The 19,213-nt window shown below is 50.2% G+C and overlaps 1 protein-coding gene across 4 annotated transcripts; it reads left to right on the top strand.

Moving 5' to 3' along the window:
* The first annotated feature begins 1,201 nt into the window (after positions 1 to 1,201).
* On the top strand, positions 1,202 to 18,669 carry SLC52A3 (solute carrier family 52 member 3). 4 transcript variants are annotated; one of them, XM_082431890.1, is made up of 6 exons: positions 1,202 to 1,222; positions 11,081 to 11,170; positions 11,663 to 12,275; positions 13,925 to 14,430; positions 16,835 to 16,958; positions 17,466 to 18,669. In XM_082431890.1, exons 3-6 carry the CDS (start codon positions 11,709 to 11,711, stop codon positions 17,676 to 17,678), a joined length of 1,410 nt encoding a protein of 469 aa, XP_082288016.1. In that variant the 5' UTR covers positions 1,202 to 1,222; positions 11,081 to 11,170; positions 11,663 to 11,708; the 3' UTR covers positions 17,679 to 18,669. The 4 variants fall into 4 exon arrangements, with proteins under 4 accessions (XP_082288016.1, XP_082288017.1, XP_082288018.1 ...); XM_082431891.1 differs by lacking the exon at positions 11,081 to 11,170 and having other exon boundaries at positions 1,208 to 1,222; XM_082431892.1 differs by lacking the exon at positions 1,202 to 1,222 and having other exon boundaries at positions 8,972 to 11,170; positions 14,084 to 14,430.
* Positions 18,670 to 19,213: the final 544 nt, after the last annotated feature.

The following is a 19,213-nucleotide window of genomic DNA, read 5'->3' as shown; positions in this document are numbered from 1 at the left end:
ATTGCTTATCAAGTAAATGACTGTCTCAGAGAATAAGACAAAAAGCAAGCCAGAATTATTCGTAGACCTCAACACACAGTGAGCCAGGCCCTGTGAGATTCATTTCACACCGTGTGTGCACAAGTTTGAGTCTGGGTTCAAATCCTGACCTGCACTTACCGGCTATAGCACCTTGAGGGAGTCACTTAACCTCTTTGAGCCTCGGTTTCCCCATCTACAAAGTAGGGAATAAAAGTAGCACCTGCCTAGGATTATTGACAGATTTAATTGGATATGAACTATTACTATTTGGCAGAGTAGTATTTGTCAGTGGATATCAGAGACTACCTCTGCCAGACTCTTGACTTCTCTGGGCCTCCGGTTCCTCATTCGTAAAATGGGGATAGTAGCTGTATCTCCCCCAAAAGCCTGTGGTAGGGCTTCCCTGGTGGCACAGTGGTTAAGAATCCTCCTGCCAATGCAGGGGACACAGGTTCGAGCCCTGGTCCGGGAAGATCCCGCATGCCGCAGAGCAACTAAGCCCACGGGCCACAACTACTGAGCCTGTGCTCTAGAGCTCGTGAGCCACAACTACTGAGCCCACGTGCCACAACTACTGAAGCCCGCGCGCCTAGAGCCTGTGCTGCACAACAAGAGAAGTCGCCACAATGAGAAGCCCGCACACCGCAACTATAGAAAGCCCACGTGCAGCAACGAAGACCCAACGCAGCCAAAAATAAATAAATAATAAATTTTTTTAAAAAGCCTGTGGTAGATTAAACGTATTAATGCACGTCAAGCTCAGGGCCTGGCACGGGTCCGCTCAGCACACACTTGCTGTTTTGACTTCTGCTCTACAAGGAGGGCGTTATTATTATCCCCACTTTCCAAGTGACTTATTTAAGCACCACTATTTGCACCAAGAGTTTCTGCTCCAGGGGGCGCCATTCCTGCACGAAGGGAATTACGGTGGCCCGAAGGTGGGGCCGGAGCCAATGCCTGGGCAGCCCTTTAGTCTTCTGGGGGTTAAAGCACTGGGTAATGAGCCCTTTATTGTTAAGTTGAATCATCAGGAGCCTCTGGATTGGGCTGCTTGGGCTGATTCAGACACACAGTTAGGCTCTCGGTGCGCCCCGCCCACCCTGTCCCCGCCTTTGCCCCTCCTTGGGGCGGGGACAGGTTAATACTAACCGGCTGCCTCTGGCCCCTCCCATGCAGAGCCACTTGGGAACAGGACCAGCAGGTAAGCTGGCCGAGCTGGGCGGCTCAGGCCTGTAAGTGCACAGCTGCAAGTACCAGGGGCCAGTCTAGTCTGGGAACAGCAGGTGGCCCATGGCCTTTCCCCTGGCCGTGGGGAAAGGAAATTTCAGCTGCTGGGTTGGAGGCGGAGGGATAGCGGGGAAGAAGGGCCTCCTCCTCCGCTGGCCCGCAGGTCCGGCTGGAGTTGGGGCACCCTGAGCCGGCTGGGTGGACTCCAGACACCTCCTCCCCAGGCCAAAAGGCTGCACCCCCCCTGACCTCTACCCGGCTGCATCTCCACGCCAATGGGACAGCCGTTCCTACCAGGTGGGGGCCGGAATCTCACCAGCCTGGCACGGAGACCGAGGGATGGGCACTGAGGGGAGAGGAAGCCAGCCAAGGTCAGCCCCTTGGGAGGCCTGAAGCCCTTCCAGGCCCTGGGAGAGGCGAGGGGGAGAAAGGGAACTCAGTCCCCACTGGCTGGCTGGGCTCCCGTTATCTCCTTGTTTCCTCCCTGGCAGCCAAGCCCTAAAAGCCTGGGCATCCTCAGACCCTTTGGAGACACAAAGACCCAGAGAAGGTGAGCATGTGGCTTGAGGATGCACAGCCAAGCGAGCACAGGCCTGGTTGACCAGGGGTTGGACAAGGTGCGGGCAAGCACTGCTTCCTCTCTGGGCCTGGTTTCCCCACATCTGTGAGATGGGAACGTTGAGATGGGATGAGGCCCAGGGTAACGCCAAGCTTATGGCGAGGAGAGGTGAAGCCCTCTTGATACACGTGGATGTGAGCCACGAGGGCGGTGGCTTACCTGGGCCGGGCCTCCAGCACACACAGACTCCCCTCTGCTTCTACCTCCTGTTCATCTCAGCCCGTCCTTTTGCCCTGCCTCTGTGCCTCTGTCTTCCTGCCCATTTCCAATTCTAGCTTTTGGTTCTTTGTGTCCCTCTGTGTCTCAGTCTCTGTCTATATCTCCCCATCTCTTCTTCTAGGTTTTTTGTTTTTGCCCCTGTCTGTCTCCCTGTTCTGTCCACTCAAAGCCATCTTGCTCCTGCCTGGACCACATCCCCACCCCTCTAGTCTTACTAGGAGTCTGGAACCTGGGACAACATTGACTCAGACCCTTGTCTGGGAGCAGTGTGTGGCCAGTGCCCATGCCGTCACCTGGCACTGCCCGGGCTGCCCTGGCCGACTTAACCCACATGGTTGAGGCAGGCTCGATCAGGTGGTCCAGCCCTTAGCAAACCAGGTGGCCATCTGGACACTGGGAGAGAGGACAGGGCCGGGCTCACGTGGGAGAGAGCAGCACTCGTGGGAGAGAGCAGCACTCGACAGATAGACACATAAACTGCCGTCCCCAAGCTGATGCCCAGTGATGCTGTAAAGGGAGAAAGCAGAGAGCAGGACAGAGTGCAGGGTTGGAGGCTCGGGCTCTGATGGGCAAGGCTGGACAAGGCCCTTCCTGCCTGGTTGGGGAGGAGACGGCCCAGCCCACACACTGAGAGTGTGCTGGCCCCTCACCCCCTACTCCCTTCACTCCCTTGGGCCTGAGACTCAGCTTTCCATGCAAGAATGTGAAGGAAAGAGACACCTTTGCCTGAGGCTGTCCTTCTGGCTTCCCTGTGTGTTTGCCTATCTGTTGTGGGAGCATCTCAAGTGTCTCACTCAAAGCCTTAGGTTTCTGGTCTCCCACAGTCACTGAAGGGGCCCGGGAAACAGATATGTCTTGGAGCCTCTCCCAGGTTCTCCAGGGCCTGAACCCCATTTCTCCCTTTCCCAGCCCAAGTGCTGGGGAGGCTGGAGGTGAGTGGAGAGGGGTCCTGCTCAGCTTGGCCCCTGCAGCAGCTTCCTAACCCCCTCATCCACAGGGCCCTGCTCAGGCTGGTTGATGGGGCTGGGTCCACAGTCAGATATGCCTGGGCTCAAACCTCAGCTCCCAGATGACCAGCTGTGTGACCTCGGGCAAGTGACTTTCCCTTTCTGAGCCTCAGTTTCCTCATCTCTTAAATGGAGACAATTATAATGCTTGTCCCAGGATTGTTGAGAGGATTTGATGGATAGTGTGTGTGAAGTGCTTAGCGCCAGGCCTGCAAGACAAGCAGCAAGAAATAGCAGCCATTGTTGTAGTTGTTGTTACTGTTATTGTTTTTATCTTTTCTGCCTGGAGAACTGTACCAGCTTCCTAATGGGTTAATAGGTTTCACTCCTGCTTCTACCCTGGCCCCCCATTATTCTCCTCACAACAGCCAGTATGATTCTGTTAAAAACAAAATTAGAGCTGGTCCCACCTCTGTCCAGCAATGGAGATTTTAGCTCAGAGAAAACCCCCGGACTCTTGCCTACAGGGCCCTACATGACCTGCCCATTCCTCCCCACGGGAACTGCGGTAGCCACGCTGGCCTCCTGGCTATTCTTCCAACACCAATACCTGTGTCTGGCTGGGACAAGACAGGTGAGGCCCCGCCCCAGGGCCTTTGCAATTGCTGCGCCCTCCCCCACCACCACTCTTTCCCCTGACATGGCTCACTCCCAGGCTTCCTTCAAGTTCCCTCTGACAACCCCATTTACGATTGCAGCTACCCTTCCCGATTGCCTGCTCCCCCGGCCAGCTTCTTCCCTCCACAGCCCTATCACCAGCTGACTTGCTCTGTGTTCCTACTTTGCTTAGTGATTGTTTCTTCCCACACTTTCCTGAGAGCAGAGATTGTGTCCAGCACACACCAAGTATCCAATAAATACTGGATAAATGAATGAACAAGAACTGCAAGGTCACTGTAGAAAAAACAGATAACAGAGATGTGCACTTTTAAACAATATCCCCAACACACTCTGAGCCACTCCTTAGATCTCTGAAGAAACGAGGCCTCTGCACAGGCAAGTCCCTCTGCCTAGGACATCCCCCATCCACTGCCATTGATGGCTGTGTCACCGGGGTCCAGGAGCACATGGCACTTGGTGTGGCTGGCTGGGAGTAAGCCAAGGCAGGGGAACCATAAAGGAGATGGGTCATGCTGGACCATACACCACTGTGACTTTTTTCCAGATGAAGAAACAGAGACTTGCAGAGCCAAATCAGTTCCCTCGCAGCTGTGGTGGCACCTTCCTAAGGACCCAGAGAAAGCTCTGTGGGCCGTGGGGATTTAGGCTCTCAGTGCATGGGACCCATTGCACATAAATGAAATTCAGGTTCCTTACCTCCCCTGTCTGCCCTCTTCTCCCCATTAAGCCCACTGTTCCAGCCACACTGGCCTAGGCTCATTCCTGCCCCAGGACCTTTGCACAAGCTGTTCCCTCTGCCTATATGTTCTTTGGGGTATTTTTATGATTTTTTTTTTTAATTTAAAAAATATTTAAACATTTGATCCAGCTAAAATTGATATTTTTTTTGATGGGGGTGGGGGCTGAGTAAGAGATAAGAAAGAGGTCCAGCTTTATTTATTTTTCCTAAATGACTACCCAATAGAAGTCTTATTTTCTAACTGGTTCTATTCAGGAAAACTACATATTTGTAAATGTGTAAGTGGCCACCTTGCTGACCTCATAGTTGAATAGCTGTTCAAGTGATAAAAGGTAACCATCTTCTGCAAATTCGCTTCCTCCCTTTAATTATTTACTTATTCCTTAAGAGACATAGGCATATGCCTATCATATCATTTATTGCATATCATATTTATTGGCATATCATTTATTGCCTCTTCTATATTCTTGTTTATTTTTTACTTTCTTCTGCTCTCAAGTCCTGGAACAATGAGTCAAAACCCCACCATTTACTGTGCTTCTGTCCTTTTCTCCCAGCATTTCTGAGGCTTCTGGAGAATGTTATTCAGAATATAGATATTCATTACTGTTTTGACTCGATTATGAATTTGTCTTTATCAATATGAAATGACTCTGGGTCTCAGTTCCTACTTTTGACTTTTGCCATCAAATTCCATATTGAGAGCTACCTCTCCCTCCCTCTCCCCCACCCTCTGCATTTTTCTGGAAGACCTTTGCCCCCACATTTACTCCTAACCTTTTCCTTTTGGTATCTCTTTAAGGTGTGTCTCAACAACTAATTTTGTTTGATTTTGGTTTTTGATCAGATCCTAGTTGTGGCAGGACCTGAGTTTCTGAGTCCGGGCTTTGATAGTAAATGAGATAAATGTACTCATTAGTTTTTGACTACTATTGTAACCAGAAGTGGGGTCCAGCTGCTCGCAGCTCAAAAGCCAATAAAGAGGCAAGGTTGGTGGAAAGGAAAGTTTGCTTTATTTTGGATGCCAGCAACCGGGGTGGTGGGGGTGGCAGGCAGATGCCTGTCCAAAGGCCGACGTCCCCCCCACCCCGCCACCCCTACAATCAGGGGAAAAGCGCTTTTACAGACAGAGGGAGGGGGCTACGTGCAGAAACAGCATAGTCAGCTCTGACAGTCATCTTGAAATTGATCATCAGTGGTCTGACCAGTGTCATCCTGATTAAGTACAATTAATCTTTAGTTCCAGGGTTGGTTTGTTTCCATTTCTTGAGGCCAGTTCTCGGAATTGTGGCAGCTTATGTCAGGGCTACATCCTGATCATCGTGCAGTTAACTTCTCCACCTGGTGGGGGTTTCACTATCTATGAGACTGCTCATAGAATATGGCTCAGAATATTATCTATAGCCCTTTGAGAAGGAAATAAAGGTCCTTGACTATGCTTAATGGCTAAACTATTATTATTTAGTTTTGTTGGACTGTTTTCCTTTGTTTCTGCATTTTCTCACTTCTCTGATTAAACTTATTCTTTGGCTAAAGTTTTTCCACAGACAAAAGGTAGGCTGAGGACCTGGGGGGCAAGGACCGTAGGGTCCTGCTCCATTTCACTATCACTGGTCAATATACATCCTTGAACATATATCTCCGTACACTTAGCCAGTGCTTTGCTAGTTATAAAATAAGAGTGGCTTAAGCAAGATAGAAACTTATTTATACCTTAACAACATTAAACAAGCAAAATGGTCCAATGGTAGACAGAACAGGGCTGGTGTGGCAGGTCTGGGCCACAAAGTCCTGAGGGGGTCTAGTCGCCATCTAGCCCCCGTGTCATCTCCCATTGTGCAAAATGGCTGCTGGCGTTCTGGCTATCACATCTGAATTCTAGACAGCAGGATAAGGAAGAACAGAAGGACACACTCCCTTTAAGGAGACTTGCCAAGTCGCTTCCAACTTCATTGGCCTGGTCTTGATTGGATGGTCATGTCCAGCTACAAGGGAAGCTGGGAAATGTAGTCCTTTAGCTCAGTGGCCATTTGCCCAACCAAAGATCTGGTCTCAGTAATAACTAAGGAAGAAGGAAGAGTGGCCAGTGGGAAGCAGCTAGTAGCCTCAGCCTTGGAATATCATACAATGCTCTACCTTTTCTTTCCTTCTGTATTGTTTCACCAATCCTAGGCAGAACTCTACCTTAACTGACATGGGTCAGCTTTTTTTCAGTGGGATTCTGCCTGCTTTATACCAGAGCCTGGTCTCAGGTGGGAGTGGGCAGGCAGCACCTATTTCTGGGTCTACTTGGACAGCACTTTGGGCAGCCGAGAAGCTGCAATGAATTGCTGGCTTTTGAAAAAGGTCCTCTGCCTCTTCCACTCCACTGATCCTCCAGGGCGGGACAGCCCCTGTTTTGCAGCCATTGAGTTACCTGCCTTGGCCAAGGTAGGGTGGTGTATTGCCGGAAGCCTGCTTTCAGTTTCAAGGTTCGTTGGATTCGCTGGCAAAATAACCACTCGTCTCACACAACTGAACAGATTTAATTAATTTCTTTAATAGAAGATTATTTAACATAATTTCAATATACAGTCATTAGAAGGGGATGAATAAAAGTATTAGAGAGATATAACCAAGTATACATCACCAGATTGGACCAACACTTTCATCCAGATTCAAACAGCAGCTGGGAAGTCCCGAGTAACAGCAATCTGAAGTCCCAGTTGGGAAGGGTCCTGGGCAGCGCGTCCACCCCACGGGTGAGACTTCAAATTGTAGTTCTGGGGGCTTCCGTTTATAATTCCAGGCCGCAAACTGGTATCATCTGTTTGCGCGCAAAAATGCAGCTCTGGTTCAATTGTAACAATGCTGTTGATTTTACCATGTGAGTCACAAGATTTTCCAGACCGCAGGGGACTGACCAGGTCCCTAGGGCTCAAGAAATTCCAAGACCCACTCCCTTTCTTATGGTAAGTGCTGCTTGACTAGTTAGTAACAATTGTGAAGTGTGTAAGCAGGCACGCAGTGCAGTCCAGGCAGGGTCACAAGTCAGTCAGAGGCCTACTTCTGCCTCTGAAGCCTGAACAAGACTACTTTACCAGTTTTCCCAGCAGGTGGGAAACCCTGCCTTTCCATCCAGTCCCAGCCACTGCACCCTCCCCTCTACCTGCAACTCTGCCTGCTTTGGCCCATGATGCCTCTGGGTCCTGCAGCCCACACACCTCTTCCTTACACTTTTCTCTGGGCATAGCCCCTGTGGCTTTTCTGCTTGCATCCCTCACAGCACTGGACACAAAGTAGGTGCCTGATAATCCCTGGTTGATTGTTAAGGGGGAAGTGATGACAAAATGTTGCCATCAGGAATTATGTGTGTTGTGGTATCTAGAAGCGTGTTCAGGAAAATTGTGTGTTTTTAAATGCAACTGACATGTTTGCTGAAATCGTAATCATGATCGTTCACGTTTACTGAGCACTTACTATGTGTCAGGCATCATGCTAGCATTTTGCAAGTTCATGGTCCTAACAATTCTGATGTTGGTACTGGGACCCTCCCATTTTGCACAAGAGGAATCAGATAGCAGAGGTTAAGTTGTTTGCGCAGGGTTGAAGCTGCAGTTTGAGCCCAGGCGTCTGCCTCCAGGTGGCTGGAGTCAGTGCCCGGAGTCCAGGACTGAGGCCCAAGGTTGGATCCCAGCCCCCACTTTGCCCCCAACTAGTTGGGGAGCCTGGGCAAGCCACATCTTGCTCTCAGAAATAAGGGCTAGGCTTGATCAGGGGTTGCAGTGTCTACCGGGCCTGGAGGGGCCCAGGCAGGTGCCCTAAGTTACAGAGGGCCAAGGGTGATTGTTGCCATGTGAGCACGTTGTCCTGGTGTGGTCTTCCAGAATATTCCCGAGAAGCCAGAAATCCTGAGTTTTGTATGCCACCTCCTTCCTGACTTGTGGATTTCAGTAACTAATTATTTACAACACGCCACACATCAAAATAATACATCTGCTGCTCGCCTGCGGCCAGTGAGTTACCAGTTTACAAATCCGGAGCTAGGTCATCTGTAAAGGCTCTTCTGCGGTCAAAATGCCAGATTCCAAAGCAGCCCCTGCCCTCCAGGGGCTTCAGTCTCCCCGGGAAATGTACCAGCATACACCCACACCAGGAAAACCCTAAATGGAGGGTCCTGGGTCCCAGGGCTGGGCAGCCAGAGGTTTCCTGGGGGGTGGGGTCCTGCAGAAATCTGGGATATGGACGGGAGAGGGATGGTGCCCCAGGCAAGGAGCACTGCACAGGCAAAGGCAGAATATTGCCCTCTCTCCATGGGTCCTCTGGGCATGCCCACAACCAGGCCTGTCCTGAGCTGTTAGTGGGCCAGCTTCGCAGGTGAGGAAACGGAGCTTAGTGACTCACCTAAGGCTCCCAGACAGGAGGTGGTGAAGTGGGACTGAAAGCAGGTGGGGCTGCATTCTGCATTCTGCCTCCCAGAGAGGAAGAGGTGGCAGCCCGAGGATTGGGCTCCCTCCAAGGAGGAAGGAGGAAAGGAGTCTGGAACTGGAGAGTCAGTTCTGTATGTGGGAACCTGGAGAGGAGCTTCCTGGGTGGGGCGTAGCCACAGGGCTGCCCCTGCGGGTTCTAGAAGAGAGACAAGGAGTTAAAGGCTGACCATGTGAATTGAGCAGAACCGAGATTAGCGTCTTGAGGAGAGGTAGGCGGAGCCAAGTGCTGCAGGGGACCCGCTCCAAATCCCATCACCAGCCTCAGGAGAGCCCCTACACCCCTGCAGACCCTACCCCTTTTCCCATCGGTAAAAGGAGGTAATTGGCCCAATCAACATCTCTTTCCAAAATGGTGCATGTGCCACCAGTATTTCAGGTGGTACCTCATGGGGAACTTTTTTTCCTTTATTAATTTTAATAGTCATATGTTAATTTTCATGCAAATTAGAAAAAAAATAACTGTCACCAAACCTGGCGTTGCACCATACATAGCAATAACAGCTAACCCTTAGTGAGCGTTTTCTGTGCGGCAGGCACTGAGACAACACATGCTCATTAATACATTGCATCTCATTACAAACCATGAGGTTGATACTATCACTGCTCTCTATTTACAGAGGGGGGAATTGAGGCAGAGAAGCATGAGTTCAGTTGTCCAAAATCATCCAGTTAGTTAAGAGGCAGAGCTGTGTTCAAGTCCAGGCAGCTGGCTCCGGAGTCTCACTCAAAACTGTAAACAAAGAATGTTGTCTGACATTCCAGCTCTACAAGGATCTAGTTGCAACCCACAGAAGTTGACCACCGACAGGGCTCCCTGGGGGGAATTCAGGATGGAAAAACAGCATGAAGCATTCTGTTTTGGATATACAGCCCCTAGACAGTTAAGATGCATATCTAAGGAAGAATTTCAATGACCCAGAAATCTTGCATCTTCCCTTACATAGAAAAACACTAAAATCATTAACTTGAGCTATCTGGGTTTGTGTGTGTTTATGTGTGTGTGATTAGCAGTAATCTTTTACCAAGATGTATGCATGACTACATGTATTTCCCAGCCAAGAAATTCCTACATATCCTGGCTCCTCCCCTACCTCTCGGGAGCAGTTCCTCAGAGGCTATAGTCCTCAGTAAGACCCCTGAATAAAAACTGGAACTCACTGCCCTTATGTTGTGCGGTGCTGACTTTTTTTTTTCACTTGACAAAGCCTCTCCAATATTTTTCCTTAGACTGAGGGTAACTGCACAGGTGATATGACACAGGTAACTGGGAAGGTGGTAAACAGATCACAGAATGGCTCCAGGGGGGCTACAGTCAGGCGGTCTCCCAGGGCCTGTCCAGAGAGGGAGCTCTATAATTTGAGGAGAAAAACTCCAGACTGCAATTTTATATCAGATAACCTTATTTTTGTAACAGACAGTATTTTTTTTAATGTTTTTTTGACAATGATCCTGACTTTTTTTAATATTTATTTTATTTTTTTGTTTTGGCTGCATCGGGTCTTCATCGTGGGATGCGGCTTCTTCGTTGCAGCATGCGGGATCTTTTTGTTGCAGCGCTCAGCCTCTTCGTTGCAGCATGTGGGCTTCTCTCTAGTTGTGGCGTGTGGGTTTTCTCTCTCTAGTTGAGGTGTGTGGGCTCAGTAGTTGCAGCGCATGAGCTTAGTTGCCCCACGGCATGTGGGATCTTAGTTCCCCGACCAGGGATCGAACCCACATCCCCTGCGTTGGAAGGTGGATTCTTTACCACTGGACCACCAGGGAAGTCCCCAGATAGTATGTTTACATGGTTCACAAATCAAAGTTATATAAAAAGATCTATACTGAGGTGCTGCAAACATCCCAGCGGTTTCTGTGTGTCCTTCAAGGGCTGCTTTGTGCAAATACAAGAAAAGAGAACATATTCTTCCTCCTTTTCTCCTGTCTACCTACCTTGATGTTGTTCACTTATCAGCTCGGCCTCGAGGCCGGTCGTTATCCTATCAGCCAGTGAGCTCTCCTGCATCCCTCTCCTTGTAACAGGTGTGTGCTATTCCAAGAGACAGCCATCCCTTCCACTAGCCCCTCTTCTGTGGGTAGCAGGGAGGTTGTCTCCCATATTTTGCTATTACCAACAAGGCCGCAAGAAATAATAACCTCGTACATACATCATTTTGTCCAGGGCAGGTAAACATTGGCTTTGGGACAATCTCACAGTGCGAAATGGCACCTTGGAGTCACTGTTAATTGACATTTCCCATGGTGAATGAAGGTAATCTTTTCATGTCTAAGACTTATTTGTACTTTTTCCTCTGAGCTGTTCATATCCTTTGTCTACTTCTCTATTGGGTCTTTTTGTTCTTAATCTATAAAACTCTTTATACATTAGGAAGATAAATCTTCTGTCTGTGATTTACATTGCAGTATTTTCACCCAGGATGTCATCTGTCTTTTGATCTTGTTGTTGGTATTTTTTGGCATTTTTTGCAGAGGCTGTTTTGTTTGTTTGTTTGTTTGCTTGCTTTTGTGTGTTCTAATATTTATGCAGTTGAATGTATCAAATTTTTCTTTTGTAGTCTCTGGATTTACAAGTCATGATTAGGAAAGCCTTCCCCACTGGAAGCTTACTTATAAGGGAATTTGTCCATGTGTTCTGCTAATAAAAAGCCACCTTGTTCATGGGGAGGGCCCAGAAGCACAGTCTTTCGCTAGATGGTGAACCTGACATTGCTCACCTAGTATTTTTCTCCATCAAACACTGCAGGCTGATCTGTGGAGGCAGCAGCCTCCGGCCCAGGGCAGACGTCACCATGGCCTTCCTGATACACCTGCTGGTTTGCACCTTCGGGATGGGCTCCTGGGTGGCCATCAACGGGCTCTGGGTAGAGCTGCCCCTGCTGGTAACGGAGCTGCCCGAGGGCTGGTACCTGCCCTCCTACCTCACAGTAATCATCCAGCTGGCCAACATCGGCCCCCTGCTGGTCACCCTACTCCATCACTTCCAAGCCGGCTGCCTTTCTGAGGTGCCTATCATCTTCACTGTGCTGGGGGTGGGCACCATCGCCTGCACCCTCTTCGCCTTCCTCTGGAATGTCACCTCCTGGGTGCTGGGCAGCCACCACAGCATCGCCTTCCTGGTCCTCACCTTCTTCCTGGCCCTGGTGGACTGCACCTCCTCCGTCACCTTCCTGCCCTTCATGAGCAGGCTGCCCACCCACTACCTCACCACCTTCTTTGTGGGTGAAGGACTCAGCGGCCTCCTGCCTGCTCTGGTGGCTCTTGCCCAGGGCTCGGGTCTCACCACCTGTGTCAACATCACTGAGACATCAGACACCACCCCGATCCCTGAGACCACCAGGAACATGGACAGCCCACAGGTACCTGGCATTACCCAGAGCTGTTGCAGCTCTGTTCTTGGTCATAAGCAAGATCATACGGAGGGCTGGTGTCTCCCAGATGTTGGGTAGACCAGTGTTCTTGACCTGGCCGTACTTTAGATCACCTGGGGGAGCTGCTGAGACATACCAGCGGGCACCCCCCTCACCCCCATCTCTGAAATCCTTGGGGTCAGATGTGTTTTGGAATCTGGAGTTTCAGATTTTGGAACACACTTACCCCAAGTCTGGGACAGGGCCTGTGACTCAGCAGTGCAGCACAGTGACCCCCGCTGCCCACAGCCCGGGGCATTCATGCCCAGTAGGCAGATGAAGGCTGTAAACAGACTCATATCCAGCTCAAGTGTTGCTGTCAACTGAGTCACAGAAAAATTCTGGCTTTTAGAGCTTTCTGGATTTCAGAATTGCAGATAAGGGATTGTAAACTTGTATGTATTCAAAATTCCCCAGGTGTCGCTAATGTACAGCCAGGGCTGAGAACCATAGACTTTAGACATTGCTTCAATACCTCGTGTTGTTACAACATCAAACTTCCTCACCGGGTATTGGACAATATATACATCTAACACTATCCAAACCACCGCAGTACAGCCATGGTTGCAAACCAGTGGCCTGGGCCACCATAGCCTGAAAGCATTTTTCTTTTTCAAGAGCTTGAATTAGTTGATAACATTTAAATGTTTTGATTTCACACACATAAATCTAGATGCATGATATCTCTTGGAAAAAAGTCGCCACAGGGCGCCTTTGGGTGGGGCTGCTTTCCCGTCTCCAGCCAGCCCCTCCTCTGAACATGTATGTTGTGGTTACCAGCCCTGGAGGGCAGTAAGGGGGGGAAGCTGTAGCTTCCGGGTCAGAAAGAACCAAGTGCACTGGCTTCGCCACATACTCCCCGGGACCCTCAGGTAAGACAAACCGTCCTGACACCTCTGTGCCCTCTAAAACCAGGGGTAACGGACCCCACTGCACGGGGCCGTCAGAAGGCGCACACGAGCTGCTACATGCACACTGCTGCTGCCCAGTGAGCAATCAGTCAGTGTGAGCATTTATTATCCATCACTTACTTATTAATAATAATGCCTAATATTATTGTATACGGCAGACCTTGGAGATAATTGAGGGTTTGGTTCCAGATCACTGCAATAAAGCAATATTGCAATAAAGAGAGTCACACAAATATTTTTTGGTTTCCCAGTGCATATAAAAATTATGTTTACACTATATGTAGTCTATTAAATGTACAATAGCATTATGTCTAAAACAACAATGTACAAACCTTAATTAAAAAATACTTTATTGCTAAAAAATGCTAACCATCATCTGAGCCTTCAGCAGGTCGTAATCTTTTTGTTAGTGGAGGGTTTGAAATATTTCAAGAATTACCAGAATGTGACCCAGAGATACAAAGTGAACAAATGCTGTTGGGAAAATGGCACCAGTAGACTTGCTCGATGTAGGGTTGCCACAAAACTTCAGTTTGTATACACACACAAAAAATGCAATATCTGCGAAGTGTAACAAAGTGAAGCACAATAAAGCAAGGTGTGCCTGTACTGTCATCATTAATTGTGTTGTTACCTGTACCCTGACATCACCCAGGGATCCGACTGACCCTTTTTTGTCTTTCCCAGGGAGCTAGCAGCACTTTGGTGTCTGAGCTCGCTAGGACGGCACCCTCCGTGGTCCATCTGGAAAGCCACTACCTCCCCGCCAACTTCTCGCCCTTGGTCTTCTTCCTCCTGCTCTCCTTCATGATGGCCTGCTGCCTCATTGCTTTCTTTTTCCTCCAGCGTCAACCCAGGCGCTGGGAAGCTTCCATAGAAGACCTCCTCACCTCTCAGGTCACCCTCCACTCCATCCGGCCGCAGGAAGGGAAGGACCTGGGCCCCCCAGGCCCGGAGGACAGCGGCAAGGGCCAGGAGCCTCTGGAGGAGAAGACAGCCCCCCGGCACCTGGCCCACCTGACCTTCATCTACATCCTGGTGGCCTTTGTGAACGCGCTCACCAACGGCGTGCTACCCTCCGTGCAGACCTACTCCTGCCTGTCCTACGGGCCTGTGGCCTACCACCTGTCTTCCACCCTCAGCTCCATGGCCAACCCTCTCGCCTGCTTCCTCTCCATGTTTCTGCCTAACAGGTCTACCCTCACCTGGCCCTGGAGAACTCTGGTTGGGGGCACACTTCATGTCAGAACCCAGAATCCCACACCCACCTATCAGGCTGGATGTGTAGCGGTTAAGAATATGGTTTCTGGGGCTCAACTGCCTGGGTTCAAATCCCGGCTCTGCCACTTACTAGCTTTGTGATACTGGACAAGTCACTCCACCTCTCTGTGCCTCAGGAATCTAAAAAATGGGGATAATAATAGATCTTCTTCCTAGGTTGCTGGGAGCATAAGACGAGCTAATTTCGTAAAGCTTTTAGAGCAGTGGCTCATGTCAGGTCCACTGTCACCGCCATTGGCCCATGTGGAGGAGCAAGCAGGAATTGAGTTTCCCATTTACAAATGGAAACCCTGAGGCTTGGAGAAAGGGTCTGCCGTGGTCTAATTCCCAGGATTTCAGCCCTGCCCTCCTGCCTCCGGCCCATGTCAGCTCCCTTACAGCTGCAGTTCTAGAAGAATGGCTGGGCAAATTGATAAAATGCAGATTGAGCCAGGCTAGATTTCAATTTTTTTTTAATATAAATATTTATTTGTTTTTGGCTGTGTTGGGTCTTCGTTGCTGTGCGCGGGCTTTCTCTAGTTGCGGCGAAGCGGGGGCTGCTCTTCGTTGCGGTGCGCGGGCTTCTCATTGCAGTGGCTTCTCTTGTTGCGGAACACGGGCTCTAGGCGCGCGGGCTTCAGTAGTTGCGGCACACGGGCTCAGCAGTTGTGGCTCATGGGCTCTAGAGCGCAGGCTCAGTAGTTGTGGCGCACGTGCTTAGTTGCTCCATGGCATGTGGGATCTTCCCGGACCAGGGCTCAAACCCGTGTCCCCTGCATTGGCAGGCAGATTCTTAACCACTGTGCCATCAGGGAATTCCCAATTTCAAATTTTAATAAGCAACCTAAGTGGTTCTGATGCAGGGGCTTTGGATCTGCACAGGAGAAACACCCACCTTGGGGTCATGAAACTTTAGGTCTCCCTGCCTCCCACGTGCTCCTCTGCCCTGCCTGGGCTCACAGCCTCTCAGCCCTGCCCACCCCCCACCCCCCAGCCCGGGAAGGAGGAGTAATGAGGACAGGAGAGCTGGACAGAAGATGTCACTTTGCCAGAAAGCTGATTTTTCTCCCTTGAGGTTTAAAAACTGTGGAGGGAAGCTGGAGATTTCTGAGGGAGCAGGACCAGAGGCCACAGACCTGTGGACACTGAGACGCCCAGAATGTTAGAAATACAGAGTCTGAGGGCTTCCCTGGTGGTGCAGTGGTTAAGAATCTGCCTGCCAATGCAGGGGACACGGGTTCGAGCCCTGGTCTGGGAAGATCCCACATGCCACGGAGCAACTAGGCCCGTGAGCCACAACTGCTGAGCCTGCGCGTCTGGAGCCTGTGCTCCGCAACAAGAGAGGCCGCGATAGTGAGAGGCCCGTGCACCGCGATGAAGAGTGGCCCCCGCTTGCCGCAACTAGAGAAAGCCCTCGCACAGAAACGAAGACCCAACACAGCCAAAAATAAATAATAAATAAATAATAAATAAATTAAAGAAATAAATATGTATTAAAAAAAAAAAAAAAAAAAAAAAGAAATACAGAGTCTGAGAGTCCCAGAATTCAAGAATCTTGGAGCAGAACGAGTCCTTAGAGGCAGGGCAGCCCCTCCACTCTCACCTAGGGGTGCATACCTGTCAGTGTTCTGAAGAATGTGGCCAGGGAGACCCCAGGGAAAAGGCCTCAAATGAAGGATGGTGTCCTCAGTGGTCAGACCGAGGGCCTACATGGAAGGCCACCAGTGTAGTGCATCTAAGCCAGCCACCAGGACCCCCAGATCATGCAAACCTCACGTTGTAGACAAGGTAGCTGAGGCTGGAGGGATAAGGGTCACCCGAGGTCACACAGCGCACCCTGCAGTGCCAGTGCCATGATCCAAGCCTCCTGCTCATCAGTGCGGCTTCCTGGCTGGGCTGGGGAGTATCGCAGGAGGAAGTGGCAGCAGATGGTACCAGGTGGGCCCACAGCCAGGGCCAGGCCCTGCACACTCTGCTCCCCAGCCCCACAAGACTCATTACGCAGGTGAGGAAACTGAGGCTTAAGGACCAGTCCTGCAGGTGGAACTGGGATTTGAACCAGGCTCATGTAGCACTAGCGTCTGTTCTGTTTTTCCTGCTGGGATGCTAGGCCCTGCCGTTAACACTCAGGATGACTTAGGCCAGCCTTGACCCCAGGAACGTCGCTGACCCACTTGAACTGGGTAGCCTGGAAGTTTCCACGTGGGTCTAACCTCTAAGCCTGGAGACGCTGACCACTCCGTGTGGCCCCCTGGGGCTGGGGCAGGGTGGGGGAGTAGGGGCAGAGGTCAGGCTACTCACCTCCTCCATTCACCCCCCTCCCCCGCTCTGTCCTAGGTCTCTGCCATTCCTGGGGGTCCTTACAGTGCTCGGGACCGGCTTTGGGGCCTACAACATGGCCATGGCCGTGATGAGCCCCTGCCCCCTCATGCAGGGCCACTGGGGTGGAGAAGTCCTCATCGTAAGTATCTGGCCTGTGGAGCTGTCCGCCTCCCACCCCCCAGCTAGCCAAGGCCTGGGAGGTCGAGAGTATAGCCCCTTCTATTGACCAAAGTCTTTGTGGTTACTCACTCAGGAAGCCCAAGGTTGGGGGGAGGGGGAGGGATGCTTCTCATTTGGGAATAGAGGCTTAAGAAGGTGAGCTGGCTGGTCCAAGGTGACAGTCCAGCTTCTCCCCTGAATGCCACACTCTTTCCACTATGTGTATGTCAGCGTGGCCTTCTCTTAGTTGCCCTTGACTTGATCATGAGACAGAAAAGCTATTGGGCTCTCCTTTGTCCTTGGGGAGGTCAACTCAGGGGGCCCCATTAGTCCAGCAGAGTCACCCCCAAAAGGCTCTCCTTGAACTTAGAGGTTATTCCATGGGGTCCCCTTAGCCCTGTTAGGTCACCCTAGAAGCGCCCTTCGCCCCTGGGGCTCGCCCCAAAGTTACCTTCACTGCTGAGTCTCTCCCAACCAATCCCCGCAGGTGGCTTCGTGGGTGCTGTTCATTGGCTGTCTGAGCTATGTCAAGGTGATGCTGGGCGTGATCCTGCGTGACCGTAGCCGCAGCGCCCTCTTGTGGTGCGGGGCGGCGGTGCAGCTGGGCTCGCTCCTCGGAGCGCTTATCATGTTCCCACTGGTCAACGTGTTGAGGCTCTTCTCATCCGCTGACTTCTGCAGCCTGCAGTGCTCCACCTAGGCCAACTGAAGTGGCGTGGTCCATCATAAGGCCCCGCCCCCATTACTAACACCCGGAAACTGGGACCCCTCGAGGCAAGGCGTGTGCCCAAGGTCACAGAGCCAGTTGTAGGGAGCTGGGAGGCAGAGCTTTTTTTTTTTTTTTTTTTTTTTTTTCTTTTTTTTTTTCAGAGCTTTTAACTGATCTGCAGCACCCAGCTGGAGGATGTTAGAAGCGGAACAGCTGGGAGGTTGAGCTGCCCTTTATAAGCTATGTGACCTTGGGGAAGTCACTTGATTGCTCTATCCCTCAGTTTCTTCATCCATAAAATGGGGATTATAATAAATAGCACCTACTTCATAGGTGTGGCACAGGGATAACATGCAGAAGCACCCAGCGCATTCTGATCTGACGCCCAACAGTAATAACAGGAGTGACAATCTACAAAGCCTAGAAGTGGCCAGAGGCGTTGAGAGATGACCCCTTCCCCATATCCTTTTTCCCCCTATCGTTTCAGAGAAGCTTCTAGAAAACAGATGGCTAACAGTAGAATCTCAGGCACCTTGGCTTCCCAATTCCCAGTATGGAGGAACGTTGCACCCCATGCACCCCTTCCTGTCACCCCCTGCTGACCCAGTAAGGCCCACTCCTTGGAGATTAAGTGACCTCCTAAGAGGCAGAGAGAGGATTGGGGCGGAGGGGCCACAGCAAGACTCTGAACATGAGTCCCCCCACCCCATTCACCGGCCGACACTGAACTGGGAGGCAGTCCTCTGAACTGGGGGGAGGAGGAGAGTGGGGAAGAGTATGTTAGCTACCTGATAGTTTTTTGGTTTTACTTTTTGTTTTTCTTTTTTTAAATAAAGACATTCCCTGCTTTTACACTAAGGTCAGCCTTCCAAGAAAAAGTCCAGCATGAACATTAAAAAAAAAGTTTCAATATAATCAGCTTTCAGTTGGTTCTAAGGTCAAGGCCGAGCTCAGAAATAAACAGAATCAAGGGCTTAGAGAATGTCTGGTCCTGGGACTTCTTTTCTTTAGAGGTTTGTTTTGTTTGCTTGCCACCACCCTTCCTTTTTAATTTTGAATAGATAATATAGTCACATGTTTCAAAAATCAGAAAATATAAAATGATGTTCAGCAAAAAAATTCCATCCCTGTCCACTCCCCCCTCTGCCCAGTTCCCCTTAACACATACATGAGCACTTTTATTTGTTCCCTGTTTACTCTTCCAGAGATTATGCAAATGTAAGCAAATTCAAATATAGAGCCTTTTTACATAAAAAGTAGTAAACTACTGTGTACTTTGCACTTTCAAGCAACAGTGAAAATGCGGAGAGCCGTCTTCTTCTTTGTCGTGACTGCATAGTATTCCACTGTGTGGAGGTGCCAGATTTGTTCAACCAGCCCTCCGTAGAAAGACATTTGAAGGTGTTGGAGACAAAATTAAACACTAAATCTCCCACCAACCCCAAAAACCTCTCCACAAAAGTAGAAAAGAAAGAAAATAGTTTTACTATTGAATATATGTTCAACCTGATTGTGGTGCACATCAC

Source organism: Balaenoptera physalus, assembly GCF_965194825.1.
Source record: "Balaenoptera physalus genome assembly, chromosome: 16".
Classification (NCBI taxonomy): domain Eukaryota; kingdom Metazoa; phylum Chordata; class Mammalia; order Artiodactyla; family Balaenopteridae; genus Balaenoptera; species Balaenoptera physalus.
The sequence above is the reverse complement of the archived record's forward strand: the minus strand, read 5'-3'. Positions and strand labels throughout refer to the sequence as shown.